The 14,462-nt window shown below is 37.5% G+C and overlaps 3 protein-coding genes across 4 annotated transcripts; 1 reads left to right on the forward strand and 2 right to left on the reverse strand.

Annotated features, from left to right (window-relative positions):
* The first annotated feature begins 1,143 nt into the window (after positions 1-1,143).
* On the forward strand, positions 1,144-6,763 carry LOC108564133 (V-type proton ATPase 116 kDa subunit a). Its single transcript, XM_017923069.1, has 7 exons — positions 1,144-1,347; positions 3,883-4,029; positions 4,094-4,612; positions 4,665-6,050; positions 6,121-6,334; positions 6,405-6,576; positions 6,646-6,763. The coding sequence occupies exons 2-7, from the start codon at positions 3,913-3,915 to the stop codon at positions 6,743-6,745; spliced, it is 2,508 nt and encodes an 835-aa protein (XP_017778558.1). The 5' UTR covers positions 1,144-1,347; positions 3,883-3,912; the 3' UTR covers positions 6,746-6,763.
* A 145-nt stretch (positions 6,764-6,908) lies between these two features.
* Positions 6,909-8,553, reverse strand: LOC108564134 (nuclear envelope integral membrane protein 1a). Of its 2 annotated transcripts, none has more exons than XM_017923071.1 (6): positions 8,397-8,553; positions 8,217-8,332; positions 7,782-8,156; positions 7,579-7,729; positions 7,174-7,525; positions 6,909-7,113 (listed from the first exon to the last, which is right to left on the reverse strand). In XM_017923071.1, exons 1-6 carry the CDS (start codon positions 8,467-8,469, stop codon positions 6,981-6,983), a joined length of 1,200 nt encoding a protein of 399 aa, XP_017778560.1. In that variant the 5' UTR covers positions 8,470-8,553; the 3' UTR covers positions 6,909-6,980. The 2 variants fall into 2 exon arrangements, with proteins under 2 accessions (XP_017778560.1, XP_017778559.1); XM_017923070.1 differs by having other exon boundaries at positions 8,217-8,335.
* An 832-nt stretch (positions 8,554-9,385) lies between these two features.
* On the reverse strand, positions 9,386-11,905 carry LOC108564132 (probable chitinase 3). The gene is made up of 7 exons (XM_017923068.1): positions 11,802-11,905; positions 10,490-10,744; positions 10,235-10,429; positions 9,850-10,178; positions 9,712-9,787; positions 9,484-9,655; positions 9,386-9,428 (listed from the first exon to the last, which is right to left on the reverse strand). The coding sequence occupies exons 1-7, from the start codon at positions 11,896-11,898 to the stop codon at positions 9,386-9,388; spliced, it is 1,167 nt and encodes a 388-aa protein (XP_017778557.1). The 5' UTR covers positions 11,899-11,905.
* Between the last annotated feature and the right edge of the window lie 2,557 nt (positions 11,906-14,462).

Below are 14,462 nucleotides of genomic sequence, written 5' to 3' on the forward strand. Positions count from 1 at the left end.
TTACTAATCTAGAAGTATACACATATTGTAGCATAAATATCTGAGATTAATTACACTACTCAAACTTGTAATTAGAGCAATTGGTTGTCGAGTTAGAACTCAAAACGTGAAAACACTGGATTTCAAACGTTTTTTCAACTTTGAATGCAATTTACAGGAAAATGATTATAGTTACTAATCTAGAAGTATACACATATTGTAGCCTAAATATCTGAGATTAATTACACTGCTCAAACAAGTAATTAGTGCAATTGGTTGTCGAGTTAGAGCCCAAAACGTGAAAACACTGGATTTTTTAACGTTTTTTCAACTTTGAATGCGAATTACGGGAAAATGGTAATAGTTACTAATCTAGAAGTACGCACATATTGTAGAGATTAATTATACTACTCAAACTTGTAATAATCTTGTCAAGTTAAATAAAACTTTCCAAGTAAATCCAAACAATACCTTCAACTCTTTATTGATATTCTCCTACTTTTTGGTAGTCATTTATTCGCACCTTCTTGTAGATCGCCTTTTGATTACCACGAATGGAAAAAAATTGATCGCGTGACGGTGAACGTCAATATCGGACATATGAATTATACAGAGAGGAAACCTTGAGGCCTCGGACAAAACTCGGCCAGTGTCAGGCGCCGTCATTGCTGCTTTGCTGTTGTTGTACTTGCATTATTAAAAACTTTGCCTTCAAAATACAAATTCCAATAGGAAATGTCCTTTTACCAGAACCAAAAGAATCGAATAATTTATGAATTGCAATAGGAGGGACGTGAGGGCGTTCAACTAATTAAGAATAAAGTGTTTTGAATTCCGTTTTTAGGAGGTACGCGCATGCAAAGCAGACATACACATACACACACAACAGAAAGAGAGAGAGACCTCGGGCTTTCCCATCGCGATAACCTTCCGACATGGAAATAGTAAATTAAAAATAAAAAGGTCAAATAATATTCCCTTTTTTTTTTGTTGCTTCTTCTAAAGCCGGTTTTCGGGTTTCCTGCTTTGGTTTCGTTCTCCAAAAGAACGTTGTTTTTTCACTATTCGCAGCCGAAGAGAAGAGATAAAGCGAAGAAATGTATAGGATTTAGAGAGAGGAACGCCGTCGCGATCCTAAGCGGCGGAGCCCATTATTATTTGCTTAACAAATTATTAAACTCATGTGACTCTTTAATCGTCTCGTGCTGCTGCTGTTTGTGCGAGTGTTGCGTGCGCTCTGATCAAGCGTTCAGTTGGTGGAAGGAAGAGCCGTTTCACGGACGCAAAGCGACGGCAAAAGAAGTGCTTCTTCTACAGTTCAATCCGTGAAGAAAGGAACGAAAACAGTGAGATTTAATATATATTAAAGTGAGTAGTTCATATCGAAGTTACCTGAAACATCTTTTGTTTTTGCGAGACGATCACGAGTCTCCGTTCATCACCAGTTGCGTAATCGAGCGCGCGAAACCAGTCACAAGACCAATCAATTGGTTTTGTTTAACTAACTTGATCCAATCTCCTGATTATCAGATTCAATTACCAGAATCAGTTTATCAATTTTTCAACAAGAAACAAGCGAATTTACGTAACTGTGATTCAGGTCTCGTGATTATTAACATTAAGGAAATGCACGCCCAAACAATTTAAGATCATCGAAGAATCTTTTTCTTTCGTAACTTTCAAATTGAGAAAATGCAAAGCAAGCTACGATTCACTCAATTATTTTATCGAGATCAATCAGCGCGCAATTGTTTCATAAACAGCTAAACGACATTAGAAGATAGAAAAAAACAAAAGAGAATTCGCGTAACTAGATTCGAGCGCGTGATCATTCAATTCAAAGTCACGCTTCAAAAGCACGCCCAAATGTTACAATTTGTAACATTGCCTAAAGCAAATCTTTATTAGTTACAAGAAATCATAGTTTTCTTTATATTTTTAATCGATAATCAACTGTATCAATGTGTTTTTCTAAAAAAGTGTAACAAGAAAAAAAAACAATTTAGAAAATTTCACGGAAAACCAATTTCTGGAAGCGTTGCTGAATTCTTAAGAAAAACAAATTCAATTGAATCATTTGTTTTCAAACAGCAGGAAAACAAAATAAAAATTATGTAATTGATCATGTGACCATTCGAGAAACACACCCAAAAAATAAACTGTAACTTGATTTTTTTTTTAAATTTATGTCAATTAGATGCAATGGAAAAACAAGTGAAATGAATGAGATCATGTTTGTTTCAACATTTTTTTTTAGATGAAAAACCAACGAAACGTCGTTTATTTGTTTTATTCACGTGATCACGAAGTAGTTACATTATTAAATTAATCCATCTTTTTGTTATTTTCTTCTCCATTTCATTCATTTACTAAACGCTTGAAACAAATGAAATGAAAATACTAAAGATATTTGAAATATAAGAAAACAAACGACTAATTAAGGCCAAAAAATTCGAGTTTCATTACATAATCCGATCACATGCGACGGCCGCCGCCGCCTTTCTACAAACTAATAGAAACACGTATCACTGAGAAACGAACATGCTTTTATTACACAATTTGCAAAATTTTCAATTTTTCTTATACATTTTCGTCTACGTCCATCATTTATTATGGCAAATTAAAATTTCTATAATAATTTTTAAATTACATAAATGGAAACATAATGATTACTTTAAATTTTCGTTTAACGAGCCTCAACATTTTCTATTCAGATTATAGAGGTTTTACTTGAAAGTTATGTAATTATGAAAGTTATGTTCAATTGCAATTTTGACGTTTTGTTTTTAATGAAATGTCATCGATTGATTTTGTTGAATTATTTTAACATTCTTATGTAATCAGTACGATACACGCAGTTTTGAATTAATTAAAGGTCAATTACAAACATTGTTTTTGATTAAAAGAATAAGTCTTAGATTGCTTTGAAAATTTGACTTTTGTCTGTCATCGATAAGGAAGAATGCAATATTATATAATTACAATTTTTTGTGTGTGTAAATAAATAGATTTGGGCAAAATATTTAAGATTCTTGTGTAATTTATCATATTGATAAATGTAACGTAATGTGACTTAACGTAATCGTTTTTTTTGTATAATTACAGTTCAATTACAAAAACAATGTTTCAATGAAAAAAAGAGTGCTTTGCATAGTTGTCAATGTCATAATTTAATGGCAAGTCATAAGTTTTCATAATGTTTATGAGCTCGTGCAATCAATATAATGATGATCATAACCATTCTTTTCGCATGATAATTAGAAAGAGAAAAAAAACAGCAATAATTGCGTGAAAGAATGTTAAAAGCAAATAATAAAATGTGCCCGTTTTGAATGAAGCTATTTTTTTTAATTGTTGTTGGAGAAACAATGGAAATCGTGTATAAATCAATTATTGAATAATTTTCTAACACACTTGAATTCCACTTGATAATACATGAAAGGAAAGGTACTCGAGATTGTCGAGTGGCGCTACTCGTTTGATTTTTCTTCTTCTTCAATTTTTCATCATTTGTACATAGAAATGGATGAAACCACAAAAAATATGAATACTAGCTACTTTCCTCAAATATCCAGCTTTCATATGAATCTTTTGGATTCGTTCTATCTATTATAGTTTCCGAGATAATCACGAAATTGTGAAAACATTTTTTTTCAACTTTGAACAGGCCAAATGTATGAAACGACAGTAATAATATCGATTCATTGATTAGCAATTACACTAAATATTTACACGGTGGTCATAAAGCGGATGTTATGATATCGCTTTACGAGAACGTAAATACGCGAGTTAGAATAAACACAGTAGCATTTAGCGCTACTTACCCACCCTAATATCCGTCCAAATTGATGAATGCGGAAGTGAAGAATCGTTAATCGTTTGTTAATTGATGTTTGATTGCAGAAGGTGGTGGAATAACAAAATTCAAGAGCGATGGGGGCGATGTTCAGGAGCGAGGAGATGGTCCTCGCGCAGCTCTTCATCCAACCGGAGGCTGCGTATCCATCGATGTCCGAGTTAGGAGAGTTGGGAACTGTGCAATTCAGAGATGTAAGATGATTGTATTTTTGAGAAATAAAAAACAAAAATTGAATGTTTATTTTTAAATTTGTAGTTGAACGAAGATGTGAATTCGTTTCAAAGGAAGTTCGTGAATGAGGTGAGGAGATGCGATGAGATGGAGAGGAAGCTGAGGTACATTGAAGCGGAGGTGAAGAAGGACAGCGTCCCGATACCTGATGTGCAGGAACTACCGAAAGCTCCGAATCCGAGGGAGATTATCGATTTGGAAGCGCATCTGGAGAAGACCGAGGGTGAAATCAAGGAGTTGTCCGAGAGCGCTGTTAACATGAAGTCTAACTACTTGGAGTTGACCGAGTTGAGGCAAGTGCTGGAGAAGACGCAGACGTTCTTCGTTGAGCACGAAGAGACCAACGGGATGGATTCGGTGCACAGGGCTTTGATTCCTGAAGATACTCACAACGTATCGATTCGCGGTAGACTTGGATTTGTCGCCGGAGTGGTGAATCGCGAGCGCGTCCCTGCGTTCGAGAGGATGCTGTGGCGCATCTCCAGAGGAAACGTTTTCTTGCGTCAAGCGGAAATCGATAAACCGTTGGAGGATCCGGCTACTGTGAGTACTTGAATTCTGCAATTGGATTTGGGAGTTAATTGTTTATTTACAGGGTAACGAAATGCACAAGACCGTTTTCGTCGCCTTCTTCCAAGGTGAGCAGCTGAAGAGTCGCATCAAGAAGGTGTGCATCGGGTTCCACGCGTCCCTTTACCCCTGTCCGAGCAGCATCAGCGAACGTGACGAGATGTTGAAAGGAGTCAAGTCGCGTTTGGAAGATTTAAATTTGGTGTTGAATCAAACTGAGGATCACCGTCAGCGCGTTCTAATCAGCGTCGCCAGGGAGTTGCAAAACTGGAGCGTCATGGTGCGCAAGATGAAGGCCATCTACCACACGATGAACTTCTTCAACATGGATGTCACGAAGAAGTGTTTGATCGGCGAATGCTGGGTTCCGGTGAAGGACATCTCAGTCGTGCAGAAGGCGTTAACAGATGGTTCGAACTCGTGCGGTAGCTCCATCCCGTCCTTCCTGAACGTCATCAGCACGACGGAGAATCCGCCGACCTTCAACAGAACCAACAAATTCACCAGAGGATTCCAGAATCTGATCGATTCCTATGGTGTCGCTTCGTATCGCGAATGCAATCCGGCTCTGTACACGATCATCACGTTCCCGTTCCTCTTCGCCATCATGTTCGGCGATTTGGGTCACGGTCTGGTCCTCCTCATCTTCGGCGCTTACATGTGCGGCTTCGAGAAGAAGCTGTCCGCGAAGAAGACCGACAACGAGATCTGGAACATCTTCTTCGCAGGTCGCTACATCATTCTGCTCATGGGCATCTTCTCCATTTACACCGGTTTCTTCTACAACGACGTCTTCTCCAAGTCGATGAACATCTTCGGCAGCACCTGGACCGAAGACATAAAATCCTATAACTGGACGACCGTCGAGATGAACGAAGCGATGGAGCTGAACCCGACGACGGACGCCTCAGCAATCCCGTATCCGGTTGGGCTGGACCCCGTCTGGCAGTTGGCCAAGAACAAGATCATCTTCTTGAACTCGTACAAGATGAAACTTTCGATCATCTTCGGCGTTTTGCACATGATCTTCGGCGTCTGCATGAGCGTCATCAATTTCGTGCACTTCAAGAAGATCAGCAGCATCTTCCTGGAATTCCTGCCCCAAATACTCTTCCTCATCTGTCTGTTCGCCTGGATGGTCGTCATGATGTTCCTCAAGTGGGTCTTCTACACGGCTCAAGGAACTGACGTTAAATTCGGCACTTCTTGCGCCCCATCCGTCCTCATCTTCTTCATCAATATGATGCTCTTCAAGGAGAACGATGCACCGAAAGGATGCGACGTCTACATGTTCGACTTCCAGCCGATCCTCCAGAAAATCCTCGTGTTCATCGCGCTCCTCTGCATTCCCATCATGCTCCTGGGCAAACCGATTTTCGTGATGATCTCAAGGAAATTCAGCAAGAAACACGTAAGTCATTCCACGAACTACAACCGTTTAAAAAGAACATCAAATCTGTAACATCAATAATCTCTTTCAGTGTCACAGCAATGGTGACATCAATCAGGGCATGGAACTGCAGCCCGAAGTTGTCGAGGAACCCAAACAGTTGGAGGGTCACAACGAGCACGAGGAGGAGCCGATGGGAGAGATCTTCATCCACCAAGCAATCCACACCATCGAATACGTGCTCAGCACAGTCTCCCACACTGCCTCTTATCTGCGTCTCTGGGCTCTCTCTTTAGCTCACGCCCGTAACTTACCAACTAAACTAAAAAACCAACAAACAACTTATCTAATCAATTCTCTTTTCTTTTTCTTCAGAGCTATCTGAGGTACTGTGGAACATGGTCCTGAAGATGGGCCTCAGCGACCCATCGTTCGTTGGCTCCATCAAACTCTACATAGTCTTCGCCTTTTGGTCCGTGCTGACGCTCGGAGTCCTCGTCATGATGGAAGGTCTCAGCGCTTTCCTTCACACCCTGCGTCTCCACTGGTAAATCAACAATCTTCAATCATTTTTTTTTTAACAAATTACTAAAAGAAACTACTCGCAATATTTCAGGGTCGAATTCATGAGCAAATTCTACGCCGGTTTGGGCTATCCCTTCCAGCCGTTCAGCTTCAAAATAATCTTGGAAGAGGACGACAACGAAGAAGATTAATTACAAACAAAACAACAACAAAAAAAAATACAAAAGAAAAGTAGATGCTAAAAACGAATTAAAATTAATGATTCAATCGCAGAATTAGTTTTTAGAATGAGAATTGCAATAAACAAAAAATGAAAAATAAATTTTATTTATTATAATTTTAACCTTATAATATATTCTTTTATTGATTATTATAACTTACAAAATGTAAAATATTCTGTACACAAAAAAAAAGAAAACACCCTCATCAGTCCTCCTCCTCAGTCATAAGATCGTCTTCGTCATCGGTTGTTTCGAACGGTTCTCCCGTTATAGAATACTCGTAATCGATCATCTCCTGATCCGACAGATGCGAATCTCCTTCCATGAACGAAGCGAAGCTACAAATGAATTCGAATTATGCACACATCGATCAACTAAAAATAACAATGAATACACACCGTTTTCCATCCTTCAGTTTCAAGAACATCTTCCACTGATTGCAATCCGGACTCGAGCAGAATTTACGTAAATCCTCTATGGCTTTCGTCGTCTCCTTCACGCCTTGCTCGTGGTACTGCTCTTCAGAAATCAGATTGATTTTCGGCGGGAATTGCCGCTTCCAAATTGCCTGCGATTTCGTTATCCATCGCTTCGGGAAATTGTGACCTAAGACCAGAAGCACAATCTGTCCCATCGCCGCCTCCTGAAATTGACTACTAAGGAAGACCAAAACCAAAGCTGCCGTCTGCAAAGTCCATTGGATTATGTTGTGCGTCCTCTCGTTCTTCACAGGTCCAAACCAATAACAAACTGAAATAACAATTAATTAATTGTACAATAAGATAATTTTCATCTGAATTTACCGATAAAAGAGATAATTCCAGTAATAAAAGCGTAACACGCGACGTGAGTTTGATAATTCAAAAGGATCACACGGATGTTTTCCCAAAGCATTTGCACAATGTAGATTCCAACGGTCCAACCGCAAATTGCTACTCCGTACATCATAGGTTTCTTTAAATTAAAAATATTATTAATTTATCTAGATTTATAACTCAATGCTTACCCTAGGGAAAAGTTTACTTATAAAATAGATGAGTATCAAAAAGGAAGCGCATATTCCGAAGCTGATTCCACACAAATAATAGAACAGTGTGTTTCTGCTCAACTTCTTAGCGGAGAGAAACAGAAAAATGCCCACAGCCATCCTCAGCACCTTCCAGTAATCAATCCTGATTATATTCAAGTACACTTTGTACTCCTCCATGCTGTCGATGCCAATGCAGCTCTGATTAAATGGATCCAATCGGACTTGCTTCTGCTTCCATGAGAACAAGTTCAGGCTCCAACTGGATCTGTGTGCCAAATATTCCTTCAACACAGCATCTGAAGTGGGTCCTTCGTACGTCAAGTAATTATCATTTTTCAAATCCACTTGCAACTATTAACAAACATCATTACTATAAATAAATCAAGAGGATAAAGAAACAAATCCACAAACCATAACCGTCTGCCACAGATGGATGATGTACTTTGGTTTTCCCCGATAGCAGTATATCTGGAACCTGTCCTGCTCCTGCCTGTGCTGGACGACATCTCCTTGCTGCAGGAAGTAAGCTGCTACAAACAAAAATCAACATAACCTCAGACAACAAAATATTTTCAAATTATCTACACTCACACGAAGACCACGCCGATTGTAAACTGATAAGAAATATCGCGAGAACGAACGGTGCGAATTTAATTGTTAACATTGTCGCTTAGTTTATCCTTCTTCAAATTTATAAAAATACTTATATATAAACATAACCGCATTTAACGGAACGAATGGCAACAGAAATCAGACAGAAATTTTCGAATACAACCGTTGTTCCTATTCGAATATTATGCAACCAAATATACATGTAGTTCGTTGCCATGAGTTTGAAAAAATATTTGAAAACTAATTAACGATATAAGACGAAGTAATTATCGGTGCTGTACTTAAATCCAACAAATGAACTAGTTGTTACTATAGAAACATAACAAGTAAGTTGTGTTTGATTCGGTTTTCCTGCAAATTTAGAATCATATTTTTTCGGTTTATTTCATCTTTTGGTAAGTAAATTTATAATAACTATTATGTATTAAAGATTAGCAATATTCCAATGGTGAAATCTAATTAATACAGTAAATTTGTAATATGTATTTTCATATTTACATTTCCAATTGTAACTTTGAGATTTTGAAATGTTTAATTAATTAATTTTGTTTTTGATTCTCGAAACATTATATAAATATTGTTTAAAATGATAATTGAATAGGATTGATGATTTGATTTTGGAATTGGGATATTGTAAATCAAATTCGTCTCTATCTTGCATATTTTATTATCAAAAAATAATTCTTATTAGATAACAACAGTCACACTACCCAACTCTGAGAGATACAAGCAAATGATTCTCACTGAAAAAGAAAACATGCATTTATATACATTGTCCTTCACAAAAGGAGAATGTAAGAAATTGTGGCTAGTACCTCTCAAAGTTATTTTGTCTTAAAACTAAAAGTTTAGGAGTTTCTTATTTTTACATGGACGATCCTACAGACTTAAAGAAAATACCCACCACCGAAGATCCCGTATTTAATTTAGAGGAGAGAAACTAGTTGAATTGCGCAAATGAATTCAAACTAGAAAGACCCGTACTTCGTTTCAGTCTTGTAATATGTTGAGCTGCAAAGCGAGAAATGTAAATTTCAACGATTTTATTTTTAAGATTTTATATTACCATCTCTCTGGGTTTGGAGGAAGACATTTATCTGCAACAGAGTCGTACGTTAATCCCATGGGACATCTCACGAACTCCGTTCCTTTCTGCCTGCAGACTATGACGTTGGTGCAGTCCTCGCTCAGGCGGAAGACCGTCCTCTCAGGGAAGTATTGGCAGAGATCTACGTTAGCTGAAAGAATGATAAATTAGTGGCGTAATTAGTATGAAATTGAGGAAAACAATCACCGCTCCTCAAATTGAAGCCCGTGGAGTAGGAATGCGCGCAGTTCACTTTATCGGCGGAATCGCAAATGCCGAGACCCTGAAAGAGCAGGTAACATATTTATGTTATGTGAGAGGAATGTCGAAAATTTTGGTATTTACGTCGTCGAAGAGGAAGCCGGATGGGCACTGGAACTCTCCGATGACTTCGTTGTTCTCGCACACGTAGTAGTTGGCGCAATTCGTCCTGTTCCTGAAGCTACCATTCTCCTTCGGGCATACTTCTTCGATCGCGATCTTCGGATCGATTTTTGCTCCGCATTTAGCGCTCAGAGGATAATCGCAATAGCTTCTGTACGCGTTGAAGTGCAAGCCGTTCGGGCATTCCTGTTCGATCACGAAATCGTCCCAGCAATTCACGTACTTGTCGCAGCTGGTGCCCGGGAATTGTCCGCGCGGTTTCAAGCAGTACTTCTTCAAGTAAGGATTATCTGCAAAAAAAATGTTTGAAGAATTTCTTTTTTTTAGATGGTTTAAAGTCTATTACGAGTTGGTACTGTGGGCAGCGTAACCGGAGTGGTTGATTCCCACGGGCGGTAGGTTCCTGTTAATGGTGGGAGCGTAGGTTTGGTGACCGGAGGTTTAACAGTGGGAATAGTGATTGGTGGATGATTCGTAGAGGGTGGTACGTAACTTCCATCGGTCGGCCAAATTCCAGATGTCGGTGGTTGCTCTGGAAAAGCTGAAATGAAATTTCGTTTAAAAGAAACATTGATTATAACATACAATTGAGTATCTTTACGTGCTGTAGGTTTGCCGCGACAGTCAACGTTGTAGGCGTAATCGCAGTAACCCAGAGGACCGAAGGCCAACGTCGGTGGACAGAACTGCTCCACGGCGTTACCCTCCCAGCAGTTGACGAACTTGTTGCACCATCTGCTCGGGAATTGTCCGCGCGGCTTCAAGCAGTACTTGCTCAAATCCTCAAGATTAGGTGCGGTCGTGACTTTCGGTGGGTAAGTGGGAACGTATTTCGGCGGTACAGGTTGATAATTGCCTGGAAAATGACTTCCAATGTTTGGATCGTATTGCGGCGAAGGCAAAACCACCGCCACCTGGTACTGATTCACATTCTGCCTTGTAAGATTGCTGCTCTCTAATTGCCGTGAAATGTACAGAACAAAAATGAAATGAGATACGAGGATGATGATGATTAAAAGGGATTTCTACGTTCATATACTTAATTTAATGATACGAATACCCTTTTTTTGGGTATCGCGTGGGTCGAGTTCATTAAAAGTATCCTGCATATAATGGATAGGACGAAAGGTAGAGAAAAAAAGTGCATTTTGCGGACCACCATTAGAGCGGTGGTCTTCGATTGTCTTATGCGCTCCGCGTGCGGTGATTTAGGTTTACCATTAAAGAAGAACCAGACGGACAAAAAAGAATACATAGAAAGAGGTGGACATTCGCTTCGGAACAGATTCTAAAAACGAATTTAATGTCCTTGACCCACGCTAATAACTAGTATCGCAAATTTAGTACAAGACGCCTCTTTACACGCATATCATTATAATTTGTTTACAACAAGAACAACAAAAGACAACAAAGAAAATTTTACAATTCATAATTATAAAATTTCAGATTCAAATATTCAAACAAATCAATTGATAAAATCTTTTAAAAAACTTATAAAACATTTAGATTAATCACAAAAGAAAAGTTAATTAATGAAATCTTTACAATTTAAGATAAAAATTTAAATTAGAAATAAGTTCATATAATTCACAAATTTCATATATAAAGTTTTCTTGAATTCGATAACAAATTATTTATTTATAATAGATTGTAATGTGCTAAAGTGAATTTAAATTAATTTGTATTATTTTATTTCAGGAATTAAATGAATAGAAAAAAAAACATTGTATTAAGTACAAATGAAAGGAAATGAGTATTAGATGTTAATTGACTGACAAAGCAATGTACGTATACGTTTTAATTTATGAAAATTTAAAAAAAAATATTTGTTGTTATTTTCAGAACTGTTGAAATGTATTGTTGTTAGCAAATGAATGCTAAGCATTAATCGATATATGGTCTGTAGTTCTTACCATTCAGAAACGGATTGTTCTGGTAGACATTCTGAAGCCCTTCTTCAGCTGCGAAGACGACGGCGCCAACGACGAGGAACAAAAGTGCGTACCTCATTTTATCGCTCGAGTTTTTCGCGGATTACAAAAGTTGCGCCGTCGTTCCGCTCTCTTATATAACTCATCTTCATCCCTCCTTCTGCCGCAAAAAATACACACACACATACACACACTTATATACATTTATGTATGTATATAATATATTATATGTAAGTAGAATCGGATCTTAAGCCAGGTACAGAGAATCTCTGCGAACTCGAAGGTATTTCCATTTGCAATTGCAATGCTTTTTTTTTTCTTCCTTTCATTTATTTATTTTTTCTTCGTTTCTTTCTCTCCAAATGGAAACTGGTATACAGAAAGATGGAATATATGTATTTATATTTGTATCAATTCACAATTCTATAGCAGGTGTTAATCAAATGAATTATTGATAGACGTTTTATGGTTTTACTTTTATCGCATTCTCATCTGCCAATTTGTGATAATACTTAATGATTTTATATTCTCATATTTCTCATTATTACTTTTAATCACAGTAATTTGTTCTAATTTTGAATAAGTTACAAAAGTTAAACAACATTAATAATAGGGATTTGATGTATAAACAAAAACGATAACATTTAGTTATTTCGTATACATGATTAGAAATTAAACCTATTAAGAAATATTATCTTCATTCGAATTAGATAATTAAATTTTTGCAATTGATTTTGTAATTAATTGTAATTGTAGGAAAATAATTGTTTTTAATGGTGATTGGTAATATGTAAATAAAATTTAAAATGCTGCTGCAAAAAAAGAAGAAAGGTAAAGTTAAAATTAGATTTCGGACAAATAGTTTAATAAGTAATATAAATATTTTTCAGTTCGGTGCATTCTTTCTTTGTTGATGACCTTAACATTGATGTCATCTGTGCAAAACTGCGGAAAGTGTGAAATATTTGAAGAAATGCGGGCAAATCGATGAACCTGTTGTTTCGAGTATTGTCGATGGATGATGCCATGTTTGGCGGTCGGTAATCGACCCGAAATTCTTCCGTGGGCCGCGTCCCCCGTTACAAAATCCCACCGGTACGTAAATAATATCAGCAGAAAGGAAGAGGAGAACAAAAAGGAAAGGAAAGAAATTATCAACGATCCTAAGCTCCGCGCGCCAATTAACTTTAATTGCCAACAAGGAATTCTCCTTTAAGAGATCCGAACACAACCCCGAGAGTGCAGAATGGATGGATGATGCAGTAAAGTAAAATAAGATTATGTGTATGTATATATACATAAAAAAAGAAAGAAACAACGACGGTCTTGTTTCTATGTAACTTATGTCGGTCGAGGAATCTCCGAGAATAAACAAAGTGTGCGCGTGGAAGAAAAACAAAAGAGTCGGTGGATAGTTGGAGACAAAGCGGAGAAATGTTGCGAAACGGAAATCCCGGGGTCGCGAAATGTCTCCAACATAAAAAAAAAGGAAATAAGCGAGAAAAAAATTATGAGAGAAAAATGTACGAAAACACGAAAAAGTCGGCGGATTTGTTTCTTAGAGGTGGACCGAGGTATCTGACCGGTCAAGTTTTTAACTGTAAAGGAAGAAACGAGGAGAAGAAGTGCAGCACCAACAAAAGAAAACATAAAAGAAGGACGATGATGAATGCGCGATGACGGGCACCGGAGAACCCTTTTACCCCAATATTTGCACAAAAGCTATTCTGTTTTTGGTGGCGTGCTCGCGCGCGTCGATTCGCATTTCGTTGATTCATCATTTCGTCTTCAGAACTGGTTTTCGGGCCTACCGCAGAAGACGCCTCATTAATCATCGCCCCGTGCAGATAAGATGCTTTATAAGTGCTATTAATTTGCATTCATATCTCAATTAATCAAGATCCACTCTATTTATTATGCTTCGAAATACCGATGGACGATCACATCGTCGGGTCGGGGCATCATCCCACAATTTTTATGTTGTTTTTCATTTCATTTGCCGACGAGTGTATTAAGTGAAATGCTGCATCGGTTATTTGCATAAGAGCGTGTGTATGTGTGTGTATATATGCATGTCGTGATTCTTTCGAAATTTGCATAGAAGACCCCTTAAATTCGGTGTCATTCGAATGCACCCAAAGTCGCCATCTGAGAGTACTTTAATAAATCATGCGATTTATATAACACACACTTAATTCTTAATCATCCTGCACACATTTCGATGATTAATTACATTCTTCGTCACATATATTCAAAACATATTTATTATATACAACTGTAACATTTACAATTGAAATTATCATCTTTAACTATTTGTCAACACAGACATTTTTTAAATAATATATTTTGATTGATAATATGAGTTAAATCAATTCATATTGTTAATCTGCAAGTAAATGAAGACGTTAAGACAAAATCCAGGACTTCTTTCATAGATATTCTAGTTTTCTGTTATGCTAGGAGGTGTAGTGTCCAGCACTTATACAACCAAATATACACAGGCTTAATTTCCGTTACATCAGCGTTTTCCAAACTGTGAGGCGCGCCTCCCCAGGTAGCAGTGAGCAATTTTCCAAATATCTGCTAAAGTATAGATACTGCAATTTTTCAACTTTGAAGCAATATGGATAAGAGCACAGGAAT

Source organism: Nicrophorus vespilloides, unplaced genomic scaffold, assembly GCF_001412225.1.
Source record: "Nicrophorus vespilloides isolate i.1.1-1 unplaced genomic scaffold, Nicve_v1.0, whole genome shotgun sequence".
NCBI lineage: Eukaryota > Metazoa > Arthropoda > Insecta > Coleoptera > Silphidae > Nicrophorus > Nicrophorus vespilloides.

Bases quoted from the DNA above. Each gene is read 5' to 3' on its own strand.
- LOC108564133 (XM_017923069.1), top strand. From the start codon at position 3,913: ATGGGGGCGATGTTCAGGAGCGAGGAGATGGTCCTCGCGCAGCTCTTC. The intron at 6,051-6,120 runs GTAAGTCATTCC...AATCTCTTTCAG, and splicing joins GGAAATTCAGCAAGAAACAC to TGTCACAGCAATGGTGACAT. The intron at 6,577-6,645 runs GTAAATCAACAA...GCAATATTTCAG, and splicing joins CACACCCTGCGTCTCCACTG to GGTCGAATTCATGAGCAAAT.
- LOC108564134 (XM_017923070.1), bottom strand. From the start codon at position 8,469: ATGTTAACAATTAAATTCGCACCGTTCGTTCTCGCGATATTTCTTATC. The intron at 8,336-8,396 runs GTGAGTGTAGAT...TTTTGTTTGTAG, and splicing joins ACAATCGGCGTGGTCTTCGT to CAGCTTACTTCCTGCAGCAA. The intron at 7,526-7,578 runs GTAAATTCAGAT...TTGTTATTTCAG, and splicing joins TGGAATTATCTCTTTTATCG to TTTGTTATTGGTTTGGACCT.
- LOC108564132 (XM_017923068.1), bottom strand. From the start codon at position 11,898: ATGAGGTACGCACTTTTGTTCCTCGTCGTTGGCGCCGTCGTCTTCGCA. The intron at 10,745-11,801 runs GTAAGAACTACA...GTCATTTTCCAG, and splicing joins GAACAATCCGTTTCTGAATG to GCAATTATCAACCTGTACCG. The intron at 10,430-10,489 runs GTAAAGATACTC...ATTTCATTTCAG, and splicing joins TCGCGGCAAACCTACAGCAC to CTTTTCCAGAGCAACCACCG.